This window comes from Juglans regia, chromosome 2 (genome assembly GCF_001411555.2).
Source record: "Juglans regia cultivar Chandler chromosome 2, Walnut 2.0, whole genome shotgun sequence".
In the NCBI taxonomy this organism is placed as follows: Eukaryota; Viridiplantae; Streptophyta; class Magnoliopsida; order Fagales; family Juglandaceae; genus Juglans; species Juglans regia.
In genome coordinates, this window is record NC_049902.1 from 37,229,126 (window position 1) to 37,256,967 (window position 27,842).

The 27,842-nt window shown below is 36.4% G+C and overlaps 3 protein-coding genes and 1 non-coding gene across 7 annotated transcripts; 2 read left to right on the forward strand and 2 right to left on the reverse strand.

Moving 5' to 3' along the window:
* Positions 1-9,105: 9,105 nt before the first annotated feature.
* LOC108985462 (WEB family protein At5g55860-like) lies at positions 9,106-17,986 on the forward strand. 3 transcript variants are annotated; one of them, XM_018957782.2, is made up of 4 exons: positions 9,139-9,255; positions 9,345-9,476; positions 14,382-14,590; positions 15,978-17,986. In XM_018957782.2, the coding sequence occupies exons 3-4, from the start codon at positions 14,414-14,416 to the stop codon at positions 17,757-17,759; spliced, it is 1,959 nt and encodes a 652-aa protein (XP_018813327.1). In that variant the 5' UTR covers positions 9,139-9,255; positions 9,345-9,476; positions 14,382-14,413; the 3' UTR covers positions 17,760-17,986. The 3 variants fall into 3 exon arrangements, with proteins under 3 accessions (XP_018813321.1, XP_018813313.1, XP_018813327.1); XM_018957776.2 differs by having other exon boundaries at positions 9,106-9,476; positions 14,385-14,590; XM_018957768.2 differs by having other exon boundaries at positions 9,116-9,476.
* LOC118347842 lies at positions 15,170-15,271 on the reverse strand. The gene has a single exon (XR_004800987.1). It is a non-coding gene; the product is annotated as a small nucleolar RNA snoR109 (small nucleolar RNA).
* A 931-nt stretch (positions 17,987-18,917) lies between the features above and the next one.
* LOC108985479 lies at positions 18,918-22,655 on the forward strand. Its single transcript, XM_018957789.2, has 5 exons — positions 18,918-19,453; positions 20,689-20,774; positions 20,890-21,195; positions 21,347-21,430; positions 21,813-22,655. Exons 1-5 carry the CDS (start codon positions 19,079-19,081, stop codon positions 22,267-22,269), a joined length of 1,308 nt encoding a protein of 435 aa, XP_018813334.1. The 5' UTR covers positions 18,918-19,078; the 3' UTR covers positions 22,270-22,655.
* LOC108985490 (phosphatidylinositol/phosphatidylcholine transfer protein SFH1-like) lies at positions 22,557-27,552 on the reverse strand. Of its 2 annotated transcripts, XM_018957800.2 has the most exons (11): positions 27,355-27,552; positions 27,229-27,257; positions 26,674-26,757; positions 26,489-26,542; positions 25,463-25,540; positions 25,121-25,174; positions 24,450-24,509; positions 24,275-24,370; positions 24,030-24,131; positions 23,878-23,958; positions 22,557-23,331 (listed from the first exon to the last, which is right to left on the reverse strand). In XM_018957800.2, the coding sequence occupies exons 1-11, from the start codon at positions 27,407-27,409 to the stop codon at positions 23,032-23,034; spliced, it is 993 nt and encodes a 330-aa protein (XP_018813345.1). In that variant the 5' UTR covers positions 27,410-27,552; the 3' UTR covers positions 22,557-23,031. The 2 variants fall into 2 exon arrangements, with proteins under 2 accessions (XP_018813345.1, XP_018813354.1); XM_018957809.2 differs by lacking the exon at positions 25,463-25,540.
* Between the last annotated feature and the right edge of the window lie 290 nt (positions 27,553-27,842).

The following is a 27,842-nucleotide window of genomic DNA, read 5'->3' on the forward strand; positions in this document are numbered from 1 at the left end:
TTGTACATGGTTGAGTTCTTATATATCACGAACATGACAGATTTTATATGGCCGAACTTTGTCCTCTTTGTTTGAGTTTTCCTCGAGTATAAAGTAATGTATTTCTTTCGTAGCTCTATATAGAAAGATTGGATATTTTTTTTCTCTACAATTTGGAAGCTGGTGGTGACTAACCGATTTGGATTAGCAACAAAGATCCTAGGGTTTTTATTATTACTAGAGATGGATGGTGGGTGAGGGTTGTTTTCGTTGCTTTCGATGAAGCTATCAGGGGTGGGTGGGGGTTGTTTTCCGTGGTTAAGTGAAATATGCTACATGCTCAATTGTTTGAATTGGACTGGGGCAGATTCTCTTTGATTCATTATTTTGGTATGGCTATCACCTATACTGCCATAGTTTTAGTCTTGACATAGAGGTTATACTGTAATCTTATATGGATCTTGAAGGTGATCCATTTGAAGCCATTAAAGGCAATTAAACAAAGGTTGGTACAATTTAAACATGGGACTTGTCTTTAAAGTATCATCTAGATCATGTTTGCAACTATTATTGAAAGCATCAAAACCTATGTTTTGGGCTAATTGTAGCGTACTCATCACATAAGATATTCAGCTTCATGCTAGTCATCGTACCGTTCATCAGTTAGATTTCTGAATATGTCATGTACAATCAAAGAGAAAAATCCCCCACCCCTCCCCCTTTTGTTCTTTCCTTCTTTTGATGCAAGTGTCATAACTATGCATAACAATATGTGATTGTCCTGTTAAAATTCAGTAAATTCAAAAAGCAAGTTAAAAAGTAGAGATCTTGTTCAGTCTGTCTGTTCCTGCTAACAACAGGAGCTTTGGAACAAGACATGAAAGATACTTATATGAAAAACGGTTCAACCACAATATCCAAGCCGAGATAATATCTCATATGCCAACATAAGAGATAGGTTTCAAGTATAATACCCACTGGTGGACAAAATAATCATAATCCTAAGGAAATTTAATGAACTTTCATTCTAATAACAAATATTTATTCATACCAGCCCCTTCAATAAAACTTACTATTAGTATTATTTCAATAGAACTTATGGGGCTTTGTCTTCTTAAAAAAAGTATTAGTATTAATTTACACGGTTCGGTGGAATTCAGTCCCTAATAAGAGGTAGAAGCTTGAAACTGCCTCAGCCAAATCATTTATCTGTTTTTTTAATAAATTAAAATGTTATGAAAAAAATTCTAGACAACTTATCTTAGGGACGTTGTTTTCCTCCATATTTATTTAATTGTTTAATTGTCAACCTTTTAAAATATTTGATGATGAATCACATCATGGTGAGGTCTTGGAAGCTCAACTTGGTGCTAACGTTGACGATATTGTTGGAACACAGTATAGTACTGTCACACTACCAACGCCATTGGCAATGAGAAAGTGAGGCTGCGGTTGTAACTTAGTTTATTGTTGTGGCTGTGAGGCTTTGTGATGAAAGATGTTATGGGTGCGAGACTCTTTAATGTAAAGCATATAATTTGTTGTAAAGAATGTAACACAACAAATTATGGCTTGTTGTGATTAATAACCTCCATTCTTCTTCTTCCCCTGTCTTCTTCTTCCCTCTAATTTTCTCCTTTGCAGGTTCACTTCTTCCCACCAACGGCACAATCTGTCGCTCCTCTCCTCCTTTATAGAGACACTGATGGTAGACCGACAAACCGCACCAATTCACACCGAGACCGAGGCTACCGGTTTTCTCTTCCCCAATTGGTCAATTCGGCCGGTTTTAAGCCTCCAAAACTTGTTGGTGTAGCATTGGTTTTGCACCGAAACCGCACCGACCACGTTAGTTTTCAGCCCTACAAAATATAATAAATAATTTAATTTTTTTAAATTTTAAAATTATAATAATATTAAAAAATAATATTTTATTCAACTAATCTCAGTTTACTATCCAAACCTCTCTTCACTCAGTCTAATAGACAGAGAGAGGGAGAGAGAGAAGGAAATCAATTAAACAAAATAAATGGAATTTCGTGGTAAAACTGACATATCTTAAAAGAAAAATAAACGTGCAGAAAAGAAAAAGGAGCAATACCAGAACAAAGTGCACAGAGTTTCGGAGAAATAAATATTTTGGGTTTGGCTATCAACGCTACTGGAAAACGCGGAGGTTTGAAAAGTTTAGCGTTGATGAATACTCACAGAATGACTTCAGACTTTAGAGTTTGAAGGTCTTTCATAGTAATTTGGTGGAAGCTAATGTGTTGCCAATGATACCATGGAATATACATTAGCAGAGTGAGACAGGGCAACAGGGAGAACTTTACAAATTAAGCACAATGGCATGGATTTTTTCTAGAGAGAGAGAGAGCGCAAACAAAAGCTTAACTATATACACTTGTTACTAATTTGCTTGATTTTAGCTTTGCATGACGTTGTTAGTTATTTCCAGCTTGTATTTAAATAATCGTACTATCAATGAAATGGCATCAGAAAATTTAGCCAACAAGTGTATTGTATTGGAGGAAAGAGCCCCCCCCCTCCAAGTGGTTCACTTTACAGTAATTAATATCTGGTCCCTTACAATATATATTGTTACTTTATGAAAGGGAAACTGTCATGCTCCAACTTAAACAAACACGGAAACGAGAGAATCGAAGAAAAGATAGAGCAGAGGAGAATTTTAGAAAGAACAATGGCTTGAATTTTTTTCTGCAGAGAGAGCGAACAGAAGTTTTAAAAAATAATGATAGGGTTATTATTTTACTACTACCCATCTATTATCTAATTTATATTTGATTTTTTTTAATTTTTTAGTTTATTTAATAATTAAGAAAGTGAGTATTAGTAAAGTTATATATTTTTTTAATTTTTTTAATGATTAAGGATGTTAAAAAAATATTTAAAAGAAAATAATAAAAAAATAAAAAAACTTGTTTGAGTAGTAGATAAGTAGTAACTCTATTACTACCCAGTTTTAAATATGGAGTGAAAGAGAGAGAGAGATAGAGAGAGAACAAATTGTCGGACAAATCCAACACACCGCTTATTTATCTAAACATTTAGATAAATCAGGGACAAAACAAACAAATCGAGAGGGATAAAATGGTCAGACAAAAATTGGACCAAAATCACTATTACTTTTTCGATTCACGCTTTTATATAGAGAAAAGCTGCAGAAAAGTTACAGACACAAAGAGATTATATAAAGTAAATCCATAAATTGATATGGCGTCATGAAATCTGTTAGATTTACTTTATAATAAAAAGTAACTTTACAATCTGACATACCACATCAAGCCACGTCAGTTTGTGATTTTATTTTTGTGTAATTTCTGTATAACTAAAGTATTTTCCTTTTATATATAGAAGATATATATCAATATAATTGAGGCCATCATGAACTATATAAATTAATTAAATGAAAATAGAGGTTAAAATATTTATAAGAAAGCATTATAAAGATATATAATAATAATAATATTTGAATGTAATTATAAATTCTGTCATTGATCAATAGATCAGTACGTAGCATGCATCTCATTCACGCTCTATTTACTAGAAGATTTATTATAATTTTAGGAAGAGAATTATTCAATAAATAAAATGAACCTCAAATTTAATTTGTAGCTAGCTAGCAGCTTTTGTAAGCCGCCGGGGTCGTGCTTTTGTGAGTTTAATGCAATCGGACGTGGCAATTATGTCATGAAGGCCCGACCAAAAATCGTGATGATTCTTCCAAAGAGAGATGCTTCTTCCGAATCGGCTTTTCATATGCTTGGATGTCTGTGAATGTCTAATGAATCGGCTCTTCATAGAGTTGCATTTGCATGGATTGACGTTTTCTAAACCAAAAAGGCATCACTCATAAGAGTCTCATGACTCAGAGACGTCCATCTCTTTAGGTTTTTTATTTTGAAGTCTTTTCAAAGTTTGTTAAAAATTAATTTTGAATTTAAAAAAAACAAAAGCTTGAGACAGACAGATTTAAATGAGATTTTTACACCGCCAATAGTAATGTGTCATGTAGGCACTCCATGAAAAAAAATATTAGAGCCTCATCCACTCGATCCCCCATTATTTTTTATGCCAATGGTTACCGAGAACTTCTTCCTCTCACAGAGTTTCTCCTCCAGCTCTAAAACCAACTTGGCTTCTAGTGTCTATGTAGCCTCTAATGGTTGATTCAACTAGAAATGAAACTTGCTTTGTCTAACAGATGAGAAGTTGTAAGCATAGTTTGAGTAGCTGAGGCCATAGCCGAACTCAAATACCTTTTCACCTTTGTATAAACGATATGTACGCCTAGGATAGCTTGATGATGGTTCCGACCTCATCCTCATGTCTGTTATTATTGTTATGAATTCTTCATGATACCACGTCGCTGGCAATCTTCCTCCTGCATGCAAAAATGAAGTATAGTACTATGAAAATTGTGCTTAAACGAAATAAACAATTCATGTTCTCTCTCTCTCTCTCTCTCTCTCTCAATCTTTTAGTTGCAAAATTTATCTATGAGCCAAGTGTAAATTGTCCACCTGGGTTATGGTCACCAAAGATAATTTCTGCAAGAGTAGTTCCTCTAGACTCGCCTGGATAACCAGCCCACAGGATGCTTTGATTTTTTTGTCGTGCTTGGCTGAAGATATATCAACTGGACCTCCAGAAAGAAGAACCAAAACAACAGGTTTCTTGGATGCTCTTGCAACATTGGTGATAAGTTCCTAGAGTGCCTACGTGGCTTACTATCATTGGCTGATACAAAAACTCATTTTAAAACCATCCGACTCCAAACTTTTTCATTTAGAAATCTCAAGTTTTTGTCGATCATAGTTTTCTTGAGCTTCTAATGAATGTATATATATATATATATATATAAATGTTAAAGCCATCGATGAATTCTCTATATAAATTCTATCGATTTTGACTTTTTTTACTTAATAGTTAAAAAAGTATTTTTTTAATGAATTTGTGATTTTTTTTAAATGATTAAAGTGATTTAAAAAATACTTGATAAAAACATTCAAAATTAAAAAGTGCAAAATGCACCTCTCGATGGGAAGTGTCGGGACACCTCTCGGTGGCCCTAGCACTCTCTCTCTCTCTCTCTCTCTCTATATATATATGAAAGATGAGTGCTAGTGTACCGCCCAACTTTAACCATTGGATATGCCCACTAGTACAAATTTCACATTTTAATTTTTTTTTTCATATTTTCTTAACATCTTTAAATATTTTTAAAAAATAAAAAAAATACATTAATACAAAAATCACTTTCTTAACCATTAAGTAAAAAAAATTAAATATATAAACTATCAAAATGAGGAGACAAACTCATGGGGCATATTAGCATTTAAGTAGTTTCCTGAATTGTCTCTTTAATTTGACCGCTCATATGTTTTTATTTTTTTAATGGTTAAGAGAGTGTCTACTAGTGAATATGTTTTTTTAAATATTTAAATATGTTTAAAAATATTTTGAAAAACTGGAAATGCACTAGGGGTACACTCATCGATATATATATATGGGTAACGATACCCTTGGAAAATGATAGACATAACATTTTTTACAATCTTTTGTATAACTATATTTTAAATAAGGGATTTTGTTGTAAAGCAACTTATAAAAATAATATCATTTTATATAAATATCCTCATTTTAAAACATAATTGCATAAAAAGTTGTAAAAATTGTTGTACATGTATAATTACTCATACTTTCTTTATTATTATTTTACTACCCAGTTATTTTTTTTCCTTTCTCCTCGAATCTGTATTAAAATCTCAGGAAATGACCTTTTTGTATAATTTAGAAAAATATAAATTCAATCGACTAATGTAATCGTGTAAATTAATTAAAAATAAATTCAGTTTTATATAAAAATTGAATTTATTTTTAATTAATTTACACGATTACGTTAGTTGAATTTATTTTCTTTTAGATTATACAAGAATGTCATGTTCTGAGATTTTTAATCCATATTGAAATAACAAAAGGAAAAAAATAATTGAATAGTAAAGAGATACTAATGAAGAAGGTATAAATATATCATTACCATATATATATATATATATATATATACATACTAGTAAGATGTTACGTGCCTGAGGCACGTATGCTCAGTTCAAAGCACTAATATATTCTATTAAAATAAAAATAAAATACATATATCTTATTATTTTATTGCTAATATATATCTTAAAAGTTATTGAAAGATAGGCTATTTGTAAATTATTATAATGATTTCCTATTATAATGAATATGAAAAGACAAATCTACATAAATCTGTTTTCCTATTATAACGTATTTTCAAATTAGAAATTGAATCTATGATTATTATTATAATAAATATGCTTTATTAGCATATTTAAATATATTAATAGTGGAATAGAAACCAACAGAAATCATAAAAGTAGCCATAAATAGAATGTAAATGAAAATATAATTGTATCCCTGTGTTCTGTAATTATTACAAACCGATGGAAAGTTAATGAAAACTAGCATATTCCGTTAAAATAAGAAATTTCTATTAAAATAAGAAAATTCCGTTTCATAGGCTCTTTATATATATAGAGAGATATTGGCCGGTTAGCCACGAAGCCCGATTATTGAAAATAATTACATCCCACGAAATGTAAGAACCTTATATTTTTTTTTCAAGAATAAAGTTATATATAGTCGTGCAGTGCATAAGAGATGTGCAATTATTTTAAAAAAGAGTGAGATCTATTATTAAAAAAATTAATTTTTTTTCAATATGAGTTTCGTATTTATTTATTTTTTTAAAAATAATTACGTAGAACTTGTACACTCACACGACTGTAATTATAATTTATCTTATATCAATGTAAGAAATTATTGGGAAAACTTCGAGTCCATATTGCACCACAACACGAGTTCAAGAGTAGGTCAAGAACAATTCAAAACCTACAAGAAGTTAAGAGAAACATAAGAGCAATCCAAAAACAACAAAGCAAGTCAAACGAAAACTTCCTCGAGCAAGTGCGTGAGTAAACTTTGAATTAGTATAGACTTGGTGTATTCACGAAACCTCATAATCAGAATCGATATGTAAAATCCAGCAATTATCTTGAGCTCATACTGTTTGACAAAATACTTATTATAAAGGAAAATGTCACTTTCACTGAGAGTGATTTCTGACAATTCTTACTATTTTTTTTTTTAACTTAACAATTAGTACTAAAGTATTTTTAATGAGTTTATGATTTTTATTTAAAAAAATATTTAAATAATTTAAAATAAGTGTAAAATAAAGTAAAAAAAAAAAAGATTTTTGCCTTGTCCTTGAAGAATCCTTCGTGGCTGTAGCAGCCCCGATTATAAATGAGCAATGATAGCTTTACCACCCTAAGTAAGGCTATCCTTTCTCGTTATAAATACAGCGTACATCAAACCACCAAACCGTGGAAGTCAATTACATCTTTTTCAAAATTTTCAAGTTTATGTTCGTTTAAAAATATGTTTGACTTAACCGTGAGGTTTTATTTGAATATGAAGGTTTAAATGAAAGACATAAAAATATAAAATAAGTATGTACATGATGAGGCCTATATCTCTTAATAAAAACATGAAATAAATATTGAAGATCCGGGTGTAACAAAGGTACAGACGCATCAAAGGTTGATCCAAGACCCACGTAAAACGTTACCACTAGGAAGATAGAAAGTGATGTTCGCCTCATTGCGTGTTACTCTGCCCGTTTAGAATTTAGATTGAATGAGATTAATTCAGTTTAGTCTAATTTTAAATTCAATCTAATATCTAAATATCAAATTCTCAAATCATTAAATTTATCTTGGGGTGTAACCGATCTGGTTTTGAACAAAATTTAAGACTAAACTGCTATATACTGGTTTTTTATTTTCAAAAACTGATTACGCACCGGTTATCCTCTAAACCGATACATCTGATTTTTACCAGTTTCGATCCAGTTTGATCCGGTTTTTCGATTTTAAAGTATATATACTAATTTATATATAGATTTAAAGTATATTATTTATAGTTATATAGTATTAAATTATTAGTATTAGGTCATAAAATGTAAATTATAATTTATATTAATATATTATTATATAATGTATATTAGTATCATTAATTTATTAATGTATTATGTATTTATCAAAAAGAATATATTGAGAATTTATTAGGTCATACAAATTTGGTAATAATATTTGAGTGTTTTTCTTTTTTTTATTTGGTAAATAATATTTTAGTGATCTTATTTACAATTTTAGTATATAAATTCAAATCTTTTGATATTTAAGATTTTTTTTCAATTAATGTGATTTATTAATTTCAGTTTAAAGTTTTATAATTTCAGTTTATTTTTAAATTAATTTATATTATTATATATAAAAAATATTATATATAATATTAAAAAAATAATTTAAAATATATAGTATAGTCGCTATTCCTTTTTCCATCCCAATCGGCAATTTAATTAAAAAAACCAAAGCGAAAACGCCCACTGCAACCTATTCTTTCTTGGAAAATGATAGGGTTACTACTCTTTTACTACTCATTTATTACTTTTTTTATATTTAATTTTTTTTATAATTTTTTATTTTACTTAATAGTTAAGGAAGTGATAATTAGTAAATTTATATATTTTTTTAATTTTTTCTTAATGATTAAGGATGTTAAAAAAATACTTAAAATAAAATGATAAAAAAATAAAAACACTACAAGTAGTAGATGGGTAGTAGATAGGTAGTAAGCCTATCACTACCCTTCTTTCTTTCTTTCTTTCCTTTTGGTCATCGTCCACGGTCAGAGTTGTATTGGACGGTGCCACGTGCTGACGTGTCGACCCTCCCATTGGCCCCCCACTCTTCAATAAAAAAAAAAAAAAAAAAAAAGACTCGGTCCAGATTCCCACTACATTTGATTCGTATACACAGTTGAACTTCATCGCTTATTATTGTTGTACAAAGGAGACAACTAGCCTCTTCAATCTAGACTCGATGACAAACATGTGAAATATGTACAACATTCGAAGCACGCACTGCAAGAATACAGGAATCAACGTCGCACCATATTCTCAGGCAACTTCCCCCCTTCTCTCACACTGACAAGCTGATATAAAATTTGTCTCCAACAGCTCTCTCCCTCTCTCTCTCTCTCTCTCAACGTTTCCGTTCTCTCGGAAACCATTTCAAATTCAAAACCTATAGATTGATTATCTGTATCTTTTAATCTCATATTCCGCACTCTCTTGTCAGGGATAATTTTCGACCAATTCTCCCAAAGGTTCTTGCACAGTCGACGAATTTTCTTGGTGGGCTTTGTTGTCTGGGTGTTGAAATTCAATATTATACTTATACCTTTGTGTGAAGTAGGAAGATCGGAGAAGATGATCGAAGGAAGACTGTCTCTGATTGGAACATCGTTCGGTGGTGCGGTGGCTATGAAGAGTGGCTATTTTCTATCTTGACCCTTGGATGTTTTGTAGGTTTGATTAGGGTTTCTGGGTAAGAAACTTGTTCTTTGTTCTTTTAATTTTTATTCGCCTTTTAAGCTCTCTCTCTCTCTCTCTCTCTCTCTCGGCTCATTTTTGTTTGGCTATCAATCATTTTCAGTTCTTGTTCTTTTTGTTCTGTCTACTTTTTGGCTGCTTTTCAGTTAATTTTCAATTTTCGCATTTTTCTTTTTTGTTTCCTACAGTCTAAATAATTAAAATTGGGAAGTTGAATATTACTGAAAGAGCCTTTTGCCTTTTTTAATAAAATATCGGATTACTTGTGAAAAAAAAAAAGGATTATTGAAGAGCTAGTGATTAATATGGTATATTTGTCATAAAACGTCGTTCCCTTGGAAACTTGTGTTAAAAGAAATGAGCAACTGAAATGCGTTGTATAAATTTTAGAGTTATTTTACTCTGGGTTAGGAGTCAGATAACTATATGGGCTGCAACTTTTATATGGAGTGTGATAGTTTCGCATGAGATTCCCGGACTTCTTTTGAAGGGGTCTTGGAAAAGGGATGGTGAAATAGTTTCCCAATGATTGACACTTTATCTTGTAGCTAAAATGATGCCCACCAGTCTTCTTTCCTTTCAAGTTATCGACTTCTGATACAAGGGTACAATATATTTATATTTGCCTTTTTCCTTACTATTCTTGTGGTATATGTTCTCAGATGGCTGATAAAAAGTTTAGTTTAGTGGATTTTTTAAAATTTTCTTTGTTGGCATCCAAATATCTTGTATCACTTCTTTCTTTGTAGTTGATGTGCTTTTCTGTAGTGCTAGAAGCTTTCTGATTTGGATGTTTAGAATTAATATTTAAGGTTTTTTTTATCTATTTTATGCTGATACACAAAGGTAACAAATTGCATGCTACTGTTTGATGGTCGATTTAGGATGCTAGATGCAAGGTCCATCAACTTCCTTGTACTTGTATTGGATTCTTGTTGCCGCCATTTCTGTTCTGCACTATAAAAAGTTGGGCTGAACCTCATACTGATGAAGCATTTGGTGAGCAAATAGAAATTTAGGAGTTTGTAAAGTTTGTTAAAGGTAGTTGTGATGTCATACTTACCAATAAAAAAAGTTGTGATGCCATACTTTATTTGGTAATTTTGATGAAGATTGTTGGTCTAGGGGACACCATTTGTACACCTTGAGTTTATACCAGTGGTTTGAAATTAGAGGTCTTACAAGAGTTGATTTTATCATGGTACATAGAGTGAGTTGAATGCAACATGGTTGGTACTTTGTCGGGAGATGCACGTATTGTCTAGTCTTTTGCATGCCAGTTTGTGAAATTTTTTTTTCTCTGTGGATTTCTTTTCCCTTTGTATATTCTTCATGCAAAAAACCCTATGGAGAGAGAAGACCTGCCGCCACCCTTCACCCACCCTACACCGGCGAGTGACACCTCACCACCGGCACAGACAAGGCCGACGGGCCCCGGTGACTTCGCTAAGGGCCGTCTGGCGTAGGTCCTAGCTCCAAGCCTCCAACGACCTGGATTTTTGCAAGATTCTCTCTCTCTCTTTCTCGGAGGCGACATTGATCGTTGAACCTGTCCATCCGCTAGAACCACCACCACAGACTTGACCGACGGGCTCTAGCAACTCCTTTGAGGGCCCTCTGACGTTGGTCCCCCTTCGACGACCGGGATTTTGAGCTGCACTTTCGTCGGTGCAGATCTGGTTTCTGATTCCGCTTTTTATTCATATAATCCTTGAGATGATGAAACGAGATTATCGTGGGAGATGATCACATGACTTGGGATCAAAAGATGACGACGCACGACGTGGATTCGTCTAAGATGGAAGGTGAGAGGTGGTTGAAGGTGGAATAAAAAATTTCGTTTTTACGAAAGAGGGTGGAAATAGCTTTCGCATCTGTGAACGTAGTAAAAGGATGGCAAAGTCATGTGTCTAGGTGGGACGGCAGCTTTGTGGGTGGCTAAGAGGATAGAGTTTAGAACTCAACTGTCATGAAGGATTCTTTAGGGAGCTAAGGATGGGTAATGGAGTTCTTATCATTCAACATCATATTAACGCAATGGGCAACTTTTTGCAACTCTCAGAATTCTGGAATTGAAGGAGGAAATGTTTTGTTGGTGATTCTGGAAGGTGCAAATGACATTGGATGGAAAGGTTTTCTGCAGTCCATTTGAAGTGTTACTGGGTCCAAAGCCGCTATTTTGAAGCATGCAAACATAGGGGAGTTTGTTGATGGAAAGACAGTGGAAAGGCCTTCCTTGGTCAAAGGTGCCTTGTATGCTTCGGTGTTGACGTCACTGGCAGGTAGTCTAGTCGAGAATAGTTTTGTGGCGAAAGGAAAGGGTAAGACACTTGTAAGAGACAAAGGTTGTCTGGTGACATTGGGAGAAGTGGATAAGGGGCTGGACCTAGTCGTGGGTTTGGGTGGTGGGTCGAAAACGGATAAGGGGGGGTGGGGGGTAGATCCTATGGGTTTGAAGGCCTTAAGTGAGCCGTCAAAGGGTGTTTCGACGCTGTCATAGATAGGGTTGTTGGATGTCGGCATCACTGTTCACGCCGATGTCACTCAGGACATCGGTAGCTTGTCATCTGACTGCCCTCAATCACCAGTTGCTAATGGGTTTGGCACTTTTTTCCAGGGTCCACTTCCAGATGAAGATGGAGGTCCTTCCAGGGTCTTGAATATTTTGGAAGAAACTGACGAGGCTCTTTTAGAAGATGAAAATGGGGTAACAGAAGGTAGTGATTTCCCTACCTATTCTATGCTTCTTGAGGGAGTAGTAGGGTCTGACAAAGTGGCATAGAAATGATCGTCAGGGGGTGGAGCACATACAAGCAATGTCCTCGTCGATGAAGGGGAGGGACCTTTAATGGTGACAACAACAATGGACAACAACCCTATAGCTGTTGAGGAGGTTCGGGATTTGAATGTAGGATATGGTGGGGAGGAAATTATGGGTTTGTCATTGGTGCCTTGTGAGGAGGAATGTCTAGAGTCGGGAGTACAGTTGGGTACTGTGTCTGGGGATAATGTTGTTCTCTTGGTTTCTCTCCCCCCGATAAAAAATATAGCGGGTTTACCATCAGATTGGGTTTTGCATCAGATTAACGAGATTCAGCATATCGTGGAGCTCTCACATGGAGGATGTGAAGACTAATTTAAAGCACTATTTCACCGCGATTGAGGCGAGCCACTCGCTTGAAACCAAATCAAGTTTTAAGAAAAACAGGAAGTTAAAACGTCTTTCTTGTGCAATCAACTATGACGCTAAGGGTAGTAGCTCAAGTCGAGGAAAGACTAAAGGGAGGGCATCATGAAGACGTTCTTGTAGAGGGAGTTTCGGGTGGAGTATTAGTCTTACGGGAAACAAGGGGTTGGGGTTGGGGTTGGGGATGGGGAGGTGTGCTTTTATTCCAATTTGGGCTTGGTGTATTTTGGGTAGTTTTTCACCGGTTTTTTGGGTCTTTAGGAGTTCTCTAGTATGGGTTAGGTGTTTCCTTGTATACGTCTAGTGTACTTGGTTACTCCTATTGATATATATATATATATATATAATGTTTTTACTTATAAAAAAAAAAAAAATTCTTCATGCTTTATTTGTTAAGAAACTCATGCCAAGAGTTCCAGAAATTGATAGGTGCGTTTGTTAGCTTTATAGTTGTGAAGATGGCATCAATGAGTACCTAGACCAAAAATGGGTTTTTTTTAACAGAATGATATTGGTAAAGTTAGTCTTATTTTCTCAGTTATCTATAACTGGCTTCAAAGTTGAGTCCACATCGTTTCAGGTTTTGGGAGAAAGGTGTTCTGTCTTGGTCCATTGTTTGGTAGTGTGTTATTGAGTTTGGGACTTCTTGATATGATGTTTCTGGATGAGATCAGAGTCATCAGACAGTTTTGATTTAGTTCTGTCTTTTGACGCCTCGTAAATATTTAACGTTGAAATGATAGCTTGTCGTGAAGTGTTTAGTTTATCTCAAGTTAGATTGGGAGTTTTCGTGAAGGGTATATGATGTTTCTGGATGAGATCAGAGTCATCAGACAGTTTTGATTTAGTTCTGTCTTTTGACGCCTCGTAAATATTTAACGTTGAAATGATAGCTTGTTGTGAAGTGTTTAGTTTATCTCAAGTTAGATTGGGAGTTTTCGTGAAGGGTTTTGCTTGATGGGTCTGGAATGCTCGCCTTATTAATTGATTCCGTAAAGGGATGCCTGATTAATCATATGTTGAGTCGCTGCACGTAACCTATTTGAAGGGGATCATTCATTCCTGAAAACCCATATTTGAATGAGGATTGATTTGTCCCCAGCTGGCTACTCTTGATTGGGGGGCAAGTCCTGGTGGGGAAATTGTGGGTACTTTTCTGCACCTGTGTTGGCTTGGTTCATCCAAGCTACATATCTTCAAATTTATTCACATTGGGCCTCCAATCTTTTTTCTAAAATCATAGGCCCAGATTCTTGTTGTCAGCGCTAGTTCATCTCAACTAGTGGCTATTAATTTGTAAATGCATGTCCTTGTGATGGGAAATGGGTTGGAGATAAAGGTGAATAGGTTTTTTCTTTTTTTTCTTTTTGCATTTGGATATACTCAAGGAAGATGAGCACAGCCAATTCAAGTTGGAGAGTGGTTTATTTGAAATAAAGTTGCTTGGTGAATTGTTAGATCCTGCTTTATCAAGAGTTGTATGATCTTCACATGTGAGGATATTTGTCTTCCCTCCCTTTTTTTCTTTCTTTCCCCTTTTAACCCTTAAATGTGGCAGTAAAATTATTTATGAATACAGATGGTAATGATTTTTGGGTTGAAATTCACCTTCTGCTTGTTGAGACATGTTTGATGTGCTATCAACTTTTGTGATCATTCTTTCTTCTGCATTCTTTAAATGAGTTCAACTTAACAATTTCCAATTGTTTTCAGCAGGTGGGATTCACAGAAGTATAGAAAGCAGTATGGTTGCAAAAGACCGTCAACATGCTACCAGCTCTCCTAATCCTAAAGCAGAGGTGGGAGAGATAGACACCAGTGCACCATTTCAATCTGTTAAAGATGCTGTTACCCTATTCGGTGAAGGCACTTTCTCGGGGGAAAAACCTGCCATTAGAAAGGCAAAACCTCATTCTGCAGAGGTATTTGTTCTGGTTCTATTCTCCTAGTGTTATAAAAGTATATCTATGGGGTCAGTACGGATTTTATTTGAATGAATTAAATAATATTTACTTGTCATCCACGAATATTAGGGAAGTTGACGATATTGCATGTGATTGTGCGTTTTGTTTACAAAAAAATATAGAATATAGTTTTTTTCCTTTCTCTTTAGATTGTCTTGGCTTAGTGTCGGTTGTAGATGTGCTATTAAAAGCCACTCTTCTCCTTGATTGTGTTAGCATTCTTTAGTTAGTGACTACACAGTCAAGGGTTATTTGAGGTGAGTTTTAAATGTGTACCAAGTGGCTAACGTATGCATTGACTTTTTATCTATGTGGATGTTGCCCATGACTTTAAAGGTTTATCTTCTCCCCTACCCACTTTTCAGTTGGACAGGGTTCCTCATTTTGATAGAAAGAGTACTTTGTACTAGATTGAAGGCGTGTTTTACGTCTTTTGTTTATTTTTTGGGAAGAAAACTTTATGCACTTTCTTGCAGAGGTTGTAATTCTTTTTTAAAAAAAGAGCCGATTGAGCAACAACTTTTTTGATAATTAAAATAATATGAGAAGTTTGGTAAGCAGAATAGTTGACGGAGATCGAAAGATCTCACAAAAACTGGCCAGTTAACTTCTCTGAGATATTTGATATGGCTACAGCCGCTTTGGCATTTCAAGATCAAGGGTACTGACCCAAATCGTCACCCTTCCCTTGGTACATGTAGCCCCCCCTTCCCCAATAACAAAAACACAATAAAATCAAACAATCACAAATCCATTGTAGCCTGTGAAGCTATAAAGATCAGAGAGAGAGAGAGAGAAAGGGGGGCTGTGGTTTCTCGGTGTAAAGGATCACGACCTAGATTGTGCACGGTGCAGTTGGGGCTGTCTGATCAACAATCATATTAGCTAAGTGAAAATGAAAGATGAGAAGCATCCATGAGTTGAAAATGAAAGATGAGAAGCATCCATGAGTCTGTAAGTGTTACTTGAAATTGTTGATGTGTTCTTGTGTCTGTAATGCATATACTTCAATCTGTGGTTCTTTTGGAAATCGCCTTTTTAGTGAAGTATGAGAAAACAAATGACATTTCCATGCGTATCACTAGTTGTAGATACTTGGTGATTTCTTCTTTATTTTAGGTTCTATAGTGATGGGTTGACGTGAGAGTCTAGTCGATACTGAATTTGGAAGGAGCATATATTTCTGAAGGGACTAGGGTGAAAACTTATGATATCTTTAAACATGGTCAATTACTAGACATTTTGGTCCCATTTGATGCTGTTGAGGTTTACTTAATCATTTAGACCCTTATTCAGTTGATCTTTTTGAGTTCCAAATATGACAATTTCCGGTATTCAACTGTAGAGAATACCGGCCAAGGAGACACAGCTTCACCTGGCTCAGAAAGAGCTAAAGAAGTTGAAGGAACAACTAGAGAATGCTGAAACTACAAAAGTGCAAGCCCTTGTAGAGCTTGAAAAGGCTAAAACAACAGTTGAGGGTTTGAGTCAGAAGCTGAATTCACTTAGTGAATCCAAGGAATCAGCCATCAAAGCAACAGAAGCCGCAAAGAACCAGGCAAAGCAGCTAGAAGAAGCAAACTCTGACAACCCTATTGGAACTAGCGGTGCTTGGAAACAAGACTTAGAAAGCACAAGAGAGCAGTACATGACAGTCATTACTGAACTTGATGCTGCGAAGCAAGAGTTAAGGAGAATCCATCAGGACCGTGATGCTTCCTTAGAAGCAAAAGTTGCTTCCTTCAAGCAATCAGCAGAAGCCAAAGATGCAGCCAAAGCAAACATGGAGAAGGCTGATGAGCTCTCCAAAGAAATTTCAATTGTGCAGGAATCGATTGAGCAAGTGAAGCTTGCCACCTCAGAAGCTCAGCAAGAGCAAGCAAAGATATTTGCTGAAAAGGATGTTCAGAGACAGTCATATAATGCTAACCTGGAAGAATCAGCAAAGAAATTGCTTTCTTTGAAGAAAGAGTTGGATCCTGAAATTACCAGAAATCTTGAAGTCCAGTTGGCTGACACAGCGAATGAAATTGGGGGTCTACAAAAGCAAATGGAAAATGCAAAGGCTTCAGATTTAGAGTCCGTAAAAACTGTCACTTCAGAGCTAGTTGATGCTAAGGAGTCACTACAGAAGGTTGCAGAAGAGGAAACCTCCCTGCGAAGCTTGGTGGAATCTCTCAAGGTAGAACTGGATAAAGTGAAGAAGGAACATACTGAGTTGAAGGCAAAGGAGGCAGAAACAGAGTCCGTTGCTGGGAATTTGCATGTCAAGCTCCGGAAAGTTAAGTCTGAGCTTGAGGCATGCATGGTGGACGAATTTAAAGCGAGAGGGACTTCTGAGGAGCTGGTCTCCACACTTAACCAGCTTTCCCTAGAAACTGAAAGTGCAAGGCAAGAAGCAGAAGAGATGAAGACTAAAGCAGAGAATTTGAAGAAAGAAACCGAAGCTACCAAAATTGCATTAGAAGAAGCAGAAAATGAGCTGAGAGTTGCTCTGGAAGAAGCCGAAGAAGCAAAAGCAGCAGAGGCAAGGGCCCTTGATCAGATTAAAGACTTGTCTGAGAGAACAAATGCTGCACGTGCCTCAACCTCTGAGTCTGGTGCCAATATCACAATATCAAGGGAAGAATTCGAGTCTTTGAGTCGTAAAGTTGAGGAGTCAGACACATTATCAGATATGAAAGTTGCTGCTGCCATGGCTCAGGTCGAAGCTGTGAAGGCTAGTGAAAATGAGGCCCTCAAGAGGTTAGAGGCAACTCAGAAAGAGATCGAGGATATGAAGGCTGCAACTGAGGCAGCTTTTAAGAGGGCAGAGATGGCTGAAGCAGCTAAGAAAGCAGTGGAGGGAGAGCTCCGGAGGTGGCGTGAACGAGAACAAAAGAAGGCTGCTGAAGCTGCATCTCGGATTTTGGCAGAAACAGAGAAGTCGTCAGAATCATCCCCTATCCACTATAGGCTTCAAAAGCAGAACCCACCAGCAAATATTATCCGTACTCAGAAATTGGAGAAGGGGAAAACGTTTTCAACGAAAGTACTTCTGCCTAATATCAGCAGCATCTTTAGCAGGAGAAAGAACCAGATTGAGGGTGCATCTCCCTCATACTTGCCTGGCGAGAAACCTGTGTGATTTGTGCTTTTTACTAGACCTTTTGTACGAATAGAAATGATTGAGAGAGGAACTTGTTTGATTGTGTGTATATTTGAGATCAAGGGGATCAAATTGTCATGGTCTAGTATATTTTGAGAGGAAAGAGTGAACTCTCAAAAGATGAGCTTAGTAGCGACTTCTAAGAAGTGTGATTCTGTATATGAGACAAGCTATTAGATTATTCACTAGAAACTTTCCGTTAGAAATGTGGAGTTTCTACTTCTGGTACAATCAGCATTTTTTAGTAGCTATCTGGATGATGCAACCAATCACGCAGCAGTCGAAGATGTGCGCAGCACAACAACAATCACAATGCAAATGAGAGATGGCCATTCACATGCTCCCTCTGAAAACAGCGGCTGTGGCTCTTGGTCTGAACTCCAGTGTTTAAGCAAGACTCCATAACCAGTTTGGACAAAAGCCTCCTTTAGCACAGCCTGCACGATGATTTCTGCATCGTGAAGCTGATGGTTGTACAATTTCCTTTGTCGATTACATAATTTCCTTTGGTGAGTGACTTTTATGTTTTGCCCATTCTTGTGGCTAAGACATCACTTCCCAAGGTGAAGCCAGAACCACACGGTTTCAAATGTTGGTACATCATCCAGATCATATCGAGGAGCACCACTCCTATCGCTAAAAGGAGGTCTTCGTGAGCACAAGAGATTACGCAGCCAAAAGGAAAATGTTGTCAACTTGTGTACATTGCGTAAGTTACCACTGCCTGAAGACTCTTTGACTAACCTAAGTTGAAGTAGTAATCAATCGTTGTAGCCTTTAATTAGCTTGTTGAAGTCCTCTAAAGTTAAATGCATTGTAGTCATTTTCACCGACCATTGTGGCCTAAAAGCTTCTATATTCGTTATAATAATAATAATAAATAAAAAAAAAAAAAGCTTATATATTCAATGATCGGTACAGTGTATGTACAGGTTATGTATCCGACAGTAAGGTAGAAGACTACTTTATACGAGTCGACTAGGTTTGAGTAAAAAACTGACCCAGAAAGCTCTACTGAAAAAGAAAAAGCAATAGAGAAAACAAAGGAAAAAAAGTCGAGAAATTCCCCCTGCATGACACGTGGCCTCTTGTCCAAACTTTGGTCACTCGCACGCTCCTCTTCCTCGTTCCCATGCCACTGGAACCTCTCTCTCTCTCTCTCTCTCTCTCTCAGAACACACAACACATACTCTCCATCTCTCTCCCTCTCAAGTCTCGGTTGTGTGTCCCTTTTAATTCTCAAAACGCGCACACACTGACACATCCACTCTCTCTCTCCCTCTCTCCCCCCGAGTGGCATGGCGAGCAACAGAGACAGAGATGAGGCTCTGACATTCAATAACCCGTCGTCTTCGTCGTCCCCAATCGCAGTGTCCGACCCATTCGACAGCTTCCTCACTGACCCCACTTCCCGCATCGGCAGCGCCTCCGGAAGCTTCCAGAACGAGGGCTTGCTATCGGATTCCACCAACGACGCCGAGGTTGGCTTCTCTCGCCCCGACTTCCGGACGATTCAACTCGCCGGAACCGTTGAGTTCTACCAGCGCCACGTCTTCCTCTGCTACAAGAACCCCCAGGTTTGGCCCGCAAGAATCGAGGCCTCCGAGTTCGATCGCGTGCCCAGGCTGCTCTCCGCCGCTGTGATGGCTAGGAAGGCTGATATGAAAAAAGAGGTCTGTATGTCTGTCTTTCAGTATGATTTTTTGGGTTTTAGTTTCGGTTTTATTGAAGGTTGGTTTTTTTATATAATGGATTTAAAAGTTTTGCTTTTGCTTGAGGCGTGATTTGGAGCCTATTGGTTTCTGGGCTCGTTCCGAGCTTAGTGGATTGAAATGGGTTTGTATGTTTTGAGGATTAATTTTGTTTTAGGGTTATATGAAGGTTGTTGGTCTCAGTTTTCGAATTGCTAGATTTCGAATTTCGACACTAATGATATGGGTTCTGTGGTTTTTTGAGTTGGTTTTGTTGTGGTAGCTTTTGGAGGTTTGTGTTTTGATTCATTAGTTTGAATATGATGTGGATTTGTTTCGTTTTCAGAATTTTGAAGTGTCTTGTGGTTCTTTTCCTTTCTTTCCCTTTTCTTTTAGTTTTGGTTTTTCTTATCAACAGATTTTCTATGTTTTTGGAGTTGAGGGTTGGGGTTCTGTGGGATTTAGAAGATGGTAAGTGGGTTACAATAGATTTTAAGCTTCAAAACTAGGTGATGATTGATGCTGTTTTACAAAATATAGTTTGGTTCTGAATGAAGCATATAGTTGAATCTTTCGCCGTGTAATTGGACAACACCTCTTTTGATCATTCTAAAGCTTAACATATCAAAGTCTTAATCCTACATATCAACAGACCTTTTCATGAATTTCGAGCACTTCTTCCTCTCTCTAATTAGGTGGATCTTTTATATACTTCCTGTGTACTGGTCGCACCCTCTTTCATTATTAAAAAAAGACACTGAATTTGAGATTTTACTTCATGTGAAGTAGTTACATGATGTTTTCGTAGTAACTGTCCTATCTTGGCCTACTGGTGCTGTTTCAAAGAATTATGTAGGAGAGTAGTTCAGGGCTGCTTGTCACAGTATTCATTTTTGGAGGGATGAATACTGGTTTTTTTTTTTTTTGATATATCATCTGCTAGTTGCCAATTTAGTACCTTGATCCAGGAAATGATGTTAAATGTGCCGGCAAATTGAATTTGACTATATGGTCAATGGTCTTTTGAATAATTATGGTGAATAATTATGTTTATTATCCTTTATCTTGACTGTATTCATCATTTGCTTTATGCTTTGCTGCCTAAAATAGTGTGTCATGCATGCTGCTTGCTGTTTTCCTCGACTCCCCAATCTCTTTTCATGTATAATATCAGCTCCCATTAACCTTCTCTCCTTGTCTCTTTGTTTTCTCTTAAGACTCGCCTGACAATATGTGAGGGACATGATGGTACTGAGACATCAAATGGAGATGTACTAATCTTTCCAGACATGATCAGATACAGGTCAATTACCTGCTCGCATATATTTAGAATTTTTTCAACTATCCCCTCAAATTTAATACTGAATTTAGCACTGATAAAAAGAAACAATAGTGATGTCATTTAGTGAAAAATGCAGGAGATTGACACATTTTGATGTTGACACATTTGTCGAGGAAGTGCTTGTTAGGGATGGTGAATGGCTTCCTGGAACTCCCGAAACATTAAAGGGTTCATATGTTTTCGTATGTTCTCATGGGTCCCGGGATCGGCGTTGTGGAGTTTGTGGACCTGCCCTTGTCAGTAGATTCAAAGAAGGAATAGAATTGCATGGTCTTCAAAGTAAAGTATCTGTTAGCCCATGCTCACACATTGGGGGGCATGAGTATGCAGGAAATGTTATCATATTTGGATCAAATCTCAATGGAGAAGTCACTGGGCACTGGTAAGGAGATTGTTAATTGATTTGCTTTAACTATTTAATGTTTTCAGTTTTTTCTTGATTTGTTACTTAGCAGGTACAGTTTTTTGTCCTCCATTAAAACATTTTATTGATAATGGAACCATATGGGTTTTTTAAAAAATAAAATCTGTAGGTATGGGTATGTTTCTCCGGAGGATGTACCTGTATTGCTTGAGCAGCATATTGTGAAAGGAGAAATTGTAGATTGGTTGTGGAGGTAATCTTTTCGTTCTCTCTGCTTTGGGTAAACTGTAGGATTGCTTTTGAGGCAGTTTGCATTTATTGCATCGTTTTCTTTCCCCCATTAATCTAGAAGCAGACCACAGCAAGCTGATCCGCTTTTGATACTGCTTATAGCTGTAGGATAGGATAGGACCTTATAGCATGCTTCCTTGGTTCTTGTAATCAGAATGCTTGGAGATACATTTTTCGTGTTGATTATAAAAGGAAGTGGTAATTTTGAACTGGTGCTTTACCCATGTAGAATCTAGAGCAGATATACATAGGTTTATCCAGACTCCTGGCTTTTGTATGGTGTCAGTACGATTTAATTGGTATTGTTGTCTTGGCTTTAATGAAATATTTGATGCTGAGGTCAGGGGTCAGATGGGTTTATCAGAAGAAGAACAAAAGAAATCCCAAGAACTAAGGCTGCAGTTAAATGGAGAGATAAATGTTGTGCAAAACATTGAAGAACTGACACATACATTTAAGAATGAGACGCTCACTGTTGCCCGTAGATCTCAAGTTGAGGTAATGTCATGTTGCCCAGAAAATGGAGACTCCTACTGCTGTCAGAACCCTGCATTACCAGGAAACCTAGATGATAATCTAGATGCCAATGTGGGTGCAGCAAAGGTGACAGCCCAAAACGAGAACGATGAGAAACTAAATTCTGGCATCAAAAGTGGTAATGGTGCTGGTACACGCAAAGTGTGTGCCATGCCGACGTGGTTTGAGAGCTGGGAGCGTGAAGATACCTTTGCAGCTCTTGCTGTTGTTTGTGCTGCGGCTTCAGTTGCCATTGCCTATAGTTGCTACAAACAGTTGAGATAAAACTCCAAATCCAATTGTTGTTTTGTTTTAATGATACAAGGATTTGGTGTACTCTTCCCTATGTTGTGTCCAATCGTAAAAATATACAAACGTCTCTTGATGTTGTTAGGCCTTTGCAGAAAGATAATTGGATTTAGAAGGGTAAAGAGTGGGAGAATTATCAGAGTTGTGTTTAGAATCTCAGCGTTGCCTCCAGGCAATCAAACGCTCTCTGGTCTCCTTGTTTCTTTATGCCTGCTTGACGTCTAAAGCAGAAATTTGAACTTGTGCAAGTATGTGTATTAGTCTGATCTTCGAAATTTTGATATTTCACTTTCTTTCAAGAGATATTCAGTTTGTAATATTAAACAAATATCATATAGAGCAGGTCTGAGTGCTTTCTTCTACGTGACAAACGAACCAATACCAAAGCTACTGATATACATCTGGAAAAGGGTCACCGGCACTTGCTTGTTTCAGCTGTCCAGCGTGAGGAGGCTGAAAAGGCAAACAACGCTGAGCTGGATTACTTGAGCGATTAACATACTTTGTGAAAGCTTACATCTGTTAGCACGCTTCCTGCATTAATTATCTGAATTTATGATCTTCCACGCTAAGGTGGTAATGTCAAACTATACCATGGGTGCTAGCTATGTCCTAAAAAAGCCTGGATCGAGCTCATTCAAGTAAACATTCTCATGTCTGATAATTGTAGTCTCATCGATAAGAGTGTGTATCAGGTTACTGTGTCATGTGGCTAGCGAGTATAACTATTCCAAACTTTCAATCACTGGTGACTTTAAGGCCATTCTGATTTTCAAACTTGTGGAACTCGGTTTCTATGGTCTTAGCGATCTTGGCATCGTCCAGGCTTGGCTCTGGAACATCTACATGAACTGAACTCTGTTTGGTAAGTGGATTGGGCTCCATGAGCAAAGCTTGCTGTTTGATATAATTGTAGAGCTGTTGATGGAATGCATGGTCTAAGGAGAAACAATCGTTGGCATTCCCATTTCCATAATGCCTGGACGATCCAGAGCCCTCCTTTCTACAAAAATGCGGGAGGGATCCATAATCCATTATCTGGATACAAGTCAACATGCCGTAGTCAAATAAATGGAACAATATCCAGTTGCATTCAATTTCATAGCTCATAAACGTTATCGCTACCAAACACAACAGTGAATAATTCGCATGCAAGGACTGAGAAAAGTTCCAATTTCACTTTCCAGATTGATTAGAGGAGCTAAATCTACCCACCTTGACCAAGAAATTTTCATACAACAGATTCAACGACTGGATGCAGCATAGAAATTATATTATATTGCAAGCATAACTTAGACATACCCTTCAGAAAAAAAATTAAGCAATAGCAGTGTTAAGGCAAGTGTCACGTGTCAACAAGTGTTTAATGAATGTATTAAGATGCATATCACATTTTGCATATGTGATTAAGCGGGACAGATTCCACAGACTGAAGCAACTTACCCAAGAAACAACTGAATAAGAATTTAAATAGTGACACTCAGTTCTAAAAGAAAAAGCCCCCCCAAATACAAATGGATTCACATGTTATGAACAGCGATGGAAGTTTAAGAGAGTGATAAGCAAACCGGAAAACCCACTTACCTTCAGTAACTCATCTCTCCCACAACCTTGCAGCACCTGGATTTTCCTCCTTGTCCTTTCTTGCAAAAGAGGCTTCACAACCTGCCAATAGTTCAGGCCCTCAGAATTTTGTCGCAAACTAGACCTTTTTAAGCATGAATATAGACACAAACCTTCCAACATGCCGAGAATACATAAGGGACATTTACAATGTAGTATGTTTCTGTCTTCTCTGGATAGTTCAAGTCATCTATTGTAGATATAGCAGACAAAAGCTGCATTAAGATTGAACCGAAAGTGCAGAAAGTGTCAAATATGCATATGGTCCTTAGGATGAGGAAAGAAAAAATAATTACTAATTGATATTGAAATTGAACACCGTTGCCTACTTAAGATGTATAAAGAAACAAATGGATACCTTAATTTGGTTCAATGCTGAAAGCTTTAAACCGGTCATGTCTAAAACTTTCAGACAGGTATCAATGTGTCTTCCATGCTTCTTTGTTGCAGACGGCTACAACAAAGTAAAAATCAGGAAATAGGAAAAGTACTTCCAACACTATAAATATGATTAAAAAAGCTCAAATATGCACCAGTATTACGCAATCTCTGTACTCGTTCATCTGGATGTGTGACTGCACGTAGTAATGCACCTGAAATTTATTTTAGAAAAATATCGAAGTAAATATGACATAGAGGAAACCCAAATATTACATGATGCACAGCTGTGTTTAAATGCTACCTTAAGCCAGTGCCAATTTACCAGTCAAGGTTAAAATTGGGGGCCCCTTGTAACCAGTCAAGCATGAGAGGGTTATGAATGGGATCCAAAGTATTATTGCCAGTCAAATACTACAATCTTGATCCTTTGGATTTAGTAGAGGGCTATGATTGGGATGACACATTTCCTAAGAGGGAGAAGTTCTTGTGGTTTATAATGATTCAAAGATGAACAAATTGTAACTTTGAGTAGTGATTTTGGAGTATATGCCTAGATGTGGTTTGGACTTGGGTCATTACGCTTTTTTTTATCAGTAAATAAGAATTCAATTGATGAATAGGCATAGCCCTCCTTGGGTCATTACACTTATGCCCTTAAAACCTGTATTCCATTGTATACCAATTCCTCGAATTAGCATACAGTAAATCCTAAATGCAAATAAGATACATGTATTCCATTATTCATCAAATCCCAGCCCATTAATCCAATGCAACTTTATAATTGTGAAAGTTAAGGAGATTCAAGATAGCATAATATACTTACAGATGCTTTGTCAAATGTACTGAGCCCAACACCAATAGCAATGACTGGAAGGCCCTGCAAAATTTAGCAGGGAAAATTTGAAGAAAACATAAGTAGGAATATTGCAGGGTAAATAATCCTTCCCCCAATGAATGAACAAAAAAAACACCACAAACACCCACTCCTCCCCCCCCCCCCCAAAAAAAAAAAAAAAAAAACAAATACGGGAAGTTTTGGTAAAATCACAGCAACATAATTTTGAGAGGCCAGTCCTGCCCAAGTAAAGTTGGCTTGGACAGGATGACAATGTTAAAGAATGAAGGCCATGCTAATTTTATGTATACATGTAAACTACAGGTATACCTCCTTTGAATAACCAGACAATCCTACAAGCTGAGAATCTCTCACTGCTCTATACAAATCAATGGGGATGATGGGTTTCTGTAGAGAGAAGCAAAAGAAACTTTTATGATGTAAAAAATTCTTGATGACCAAATAAAGTGTAAGAGAGGAACACCAGAAAATGCAATCAAACATTTTATTTTTCCTTTTAGACCAAGTTTACTATACAGATAAATATATATTTTCTTGCCATGCAAATGTTAGATGCATAAGCATCATTACAACTCATAAAGAAACTTTTGTTTTCACCCTTTTATCCTGGGTCAAAAATCAGCCATTAAATTACTATATGGACCAGAAGTGTCGATAAAAGTCTATACAAGCTTGCCCTAGATATTGGCAACAATATGACTCATGATTTATCATGAATATATTCTTTTGGCACAAGACTGAGGCGCTTTCCTCCAGGCACAAATCCTATTACAAATTAGATATTAAATATGAATTTCAAGGATAAAGATATATATGTGAATTAGTACTACTATACCACTTATAGATGCCCTTGCAAGTAATATCTTTGATGCATAATATTATTACAATTCCTTATGCCAAATTTCTTGGCTTTTCCTAAAATTTAATGCATTTGGTTACTACATGGGCCAAAAGTCTCACACAGGTTAAACAACCTTACCCATGTATTTGCCTGGGTATGATTGATATTTCACCATGTATTTATGTGCTAGGGCAGAAAATTGTCTACTAGGCGACAGAACTTCCATCCACAAAATGATATCAAAGTTTACACAACTCACAATAGATTTGTTTTATTATATGAATCCAGATAGCGAACAATTAGATGCTTTTTTTTTTTTTTTTTGGGGGGGGGGGGTGTTTGGCTCAGAATATGCCTGCTAATTACCCATTTTTCGTTTATCAGTTGCTTGTTTGCCAAAAAGAATAATGGATTAGCGTGAAAGAGAAATTCAGGAGTGACTTTAACCACAGTATTATATGTTAAGCTAATAATCACATAGTGATGCAACTCACCGCCAGTATGTGGTCAATCTCATTTTGAATTCTCCACTGTAAGCAATCGATTAACTGGAACATGCAGATTGGGTGGTTAGTAAAAGCAGAAATATCAAAGATAAATGAAAGTTGAAGGATCGAGAACATAAAATTTTGAGAAAGAATAACTCAATAGTAAAGTTAGTGAAATAAATAGATCTAACCATTTTATGCGCTTTGGCAACACTCCGGTCCCTGGCTTTGAGAAATCGTGCTAATGTTTCGATTGGATAACCCCGGTGCAGGTTCTAAATATCACAGTACATGCTCCGAGTTAAAACATGCACAGATCATCCATAAAAGAATTGCAAAACAAAAACTGTCCGCCTCAATTCAATAAAGCATCACAAAACAGGAAGACCAAATTAATAGATGGGGCACGAAAAGAGCACAAGAGATTTTTTTTTTTATATTTTTTAGACAAAAAAAACAAAATATTAGAAACTTGAACTATATAACAAACTTGCTTTCTTCCTCTAAAGCGCTTAAAAAGCGAATTACTATGCTAGACAGATTCCCATCCCCCCATTTGCCTTAGTGGGTAGCCTCAAGATGAGTCATTCTTCTCAAAGTTGCAATGAAACTTCGTCCACCAAAAGTTTTTTCTTTAAACTGCAAGTATTATTTACCTTGTCCACCAATTAGGATAAGTTGAGAAGAGGGTTTATGTTATCAGGTAGCAAGCACTTTTAAAGCAAATTATGATCAAAGAAACTAACCTTGAATGTGTTTTTCAGTGGTTCGTCTACTGCAATGATTAGACATACAGGAAGGAAAAAAATGTCAGCGGTACAAAGATCAAAGAAGAACTCGAGCAAAAGCGAAGTTGGGTTTTTGAAGCTCACCCTGTTCCATTAACGACTGGAATTGTTTGATCGCCTCCTCGTTAGCAACACCCATTTATTGTATTTGGTTTCTAAAGCATAAATTCAAAGAATTCGATCAGAGTAAGTGGAAAGTCAGAAACTCAGCTAATTTATGAAGATTTTCAAGTGCGTTTGAGTTTCCTGATCCCCTCTCTCCCCGCCTTTTAGAGCTAAGGACTCAAGATACGGGGGCCCCCACCTTCTGAAAACGGGTATATTATATTTTTATAAATCCACACCACCTCCCGTTTAATTTCAGGTCTAAAGACTATTTTTATTTCTTTAGTTTAGACAAATGATGCTTTATATTTTAATTGAACGATGATATTAGATAGTTTAACTTTAGAAATAATATAAATATATCATACAAGTCATACAATATATTAATGTCGCCTTGGATGGTTTTCATGAAGTTTCAACTTCCAATATTAATCGACCGAGCCTTGTTAGGTATAAACGATTTAATG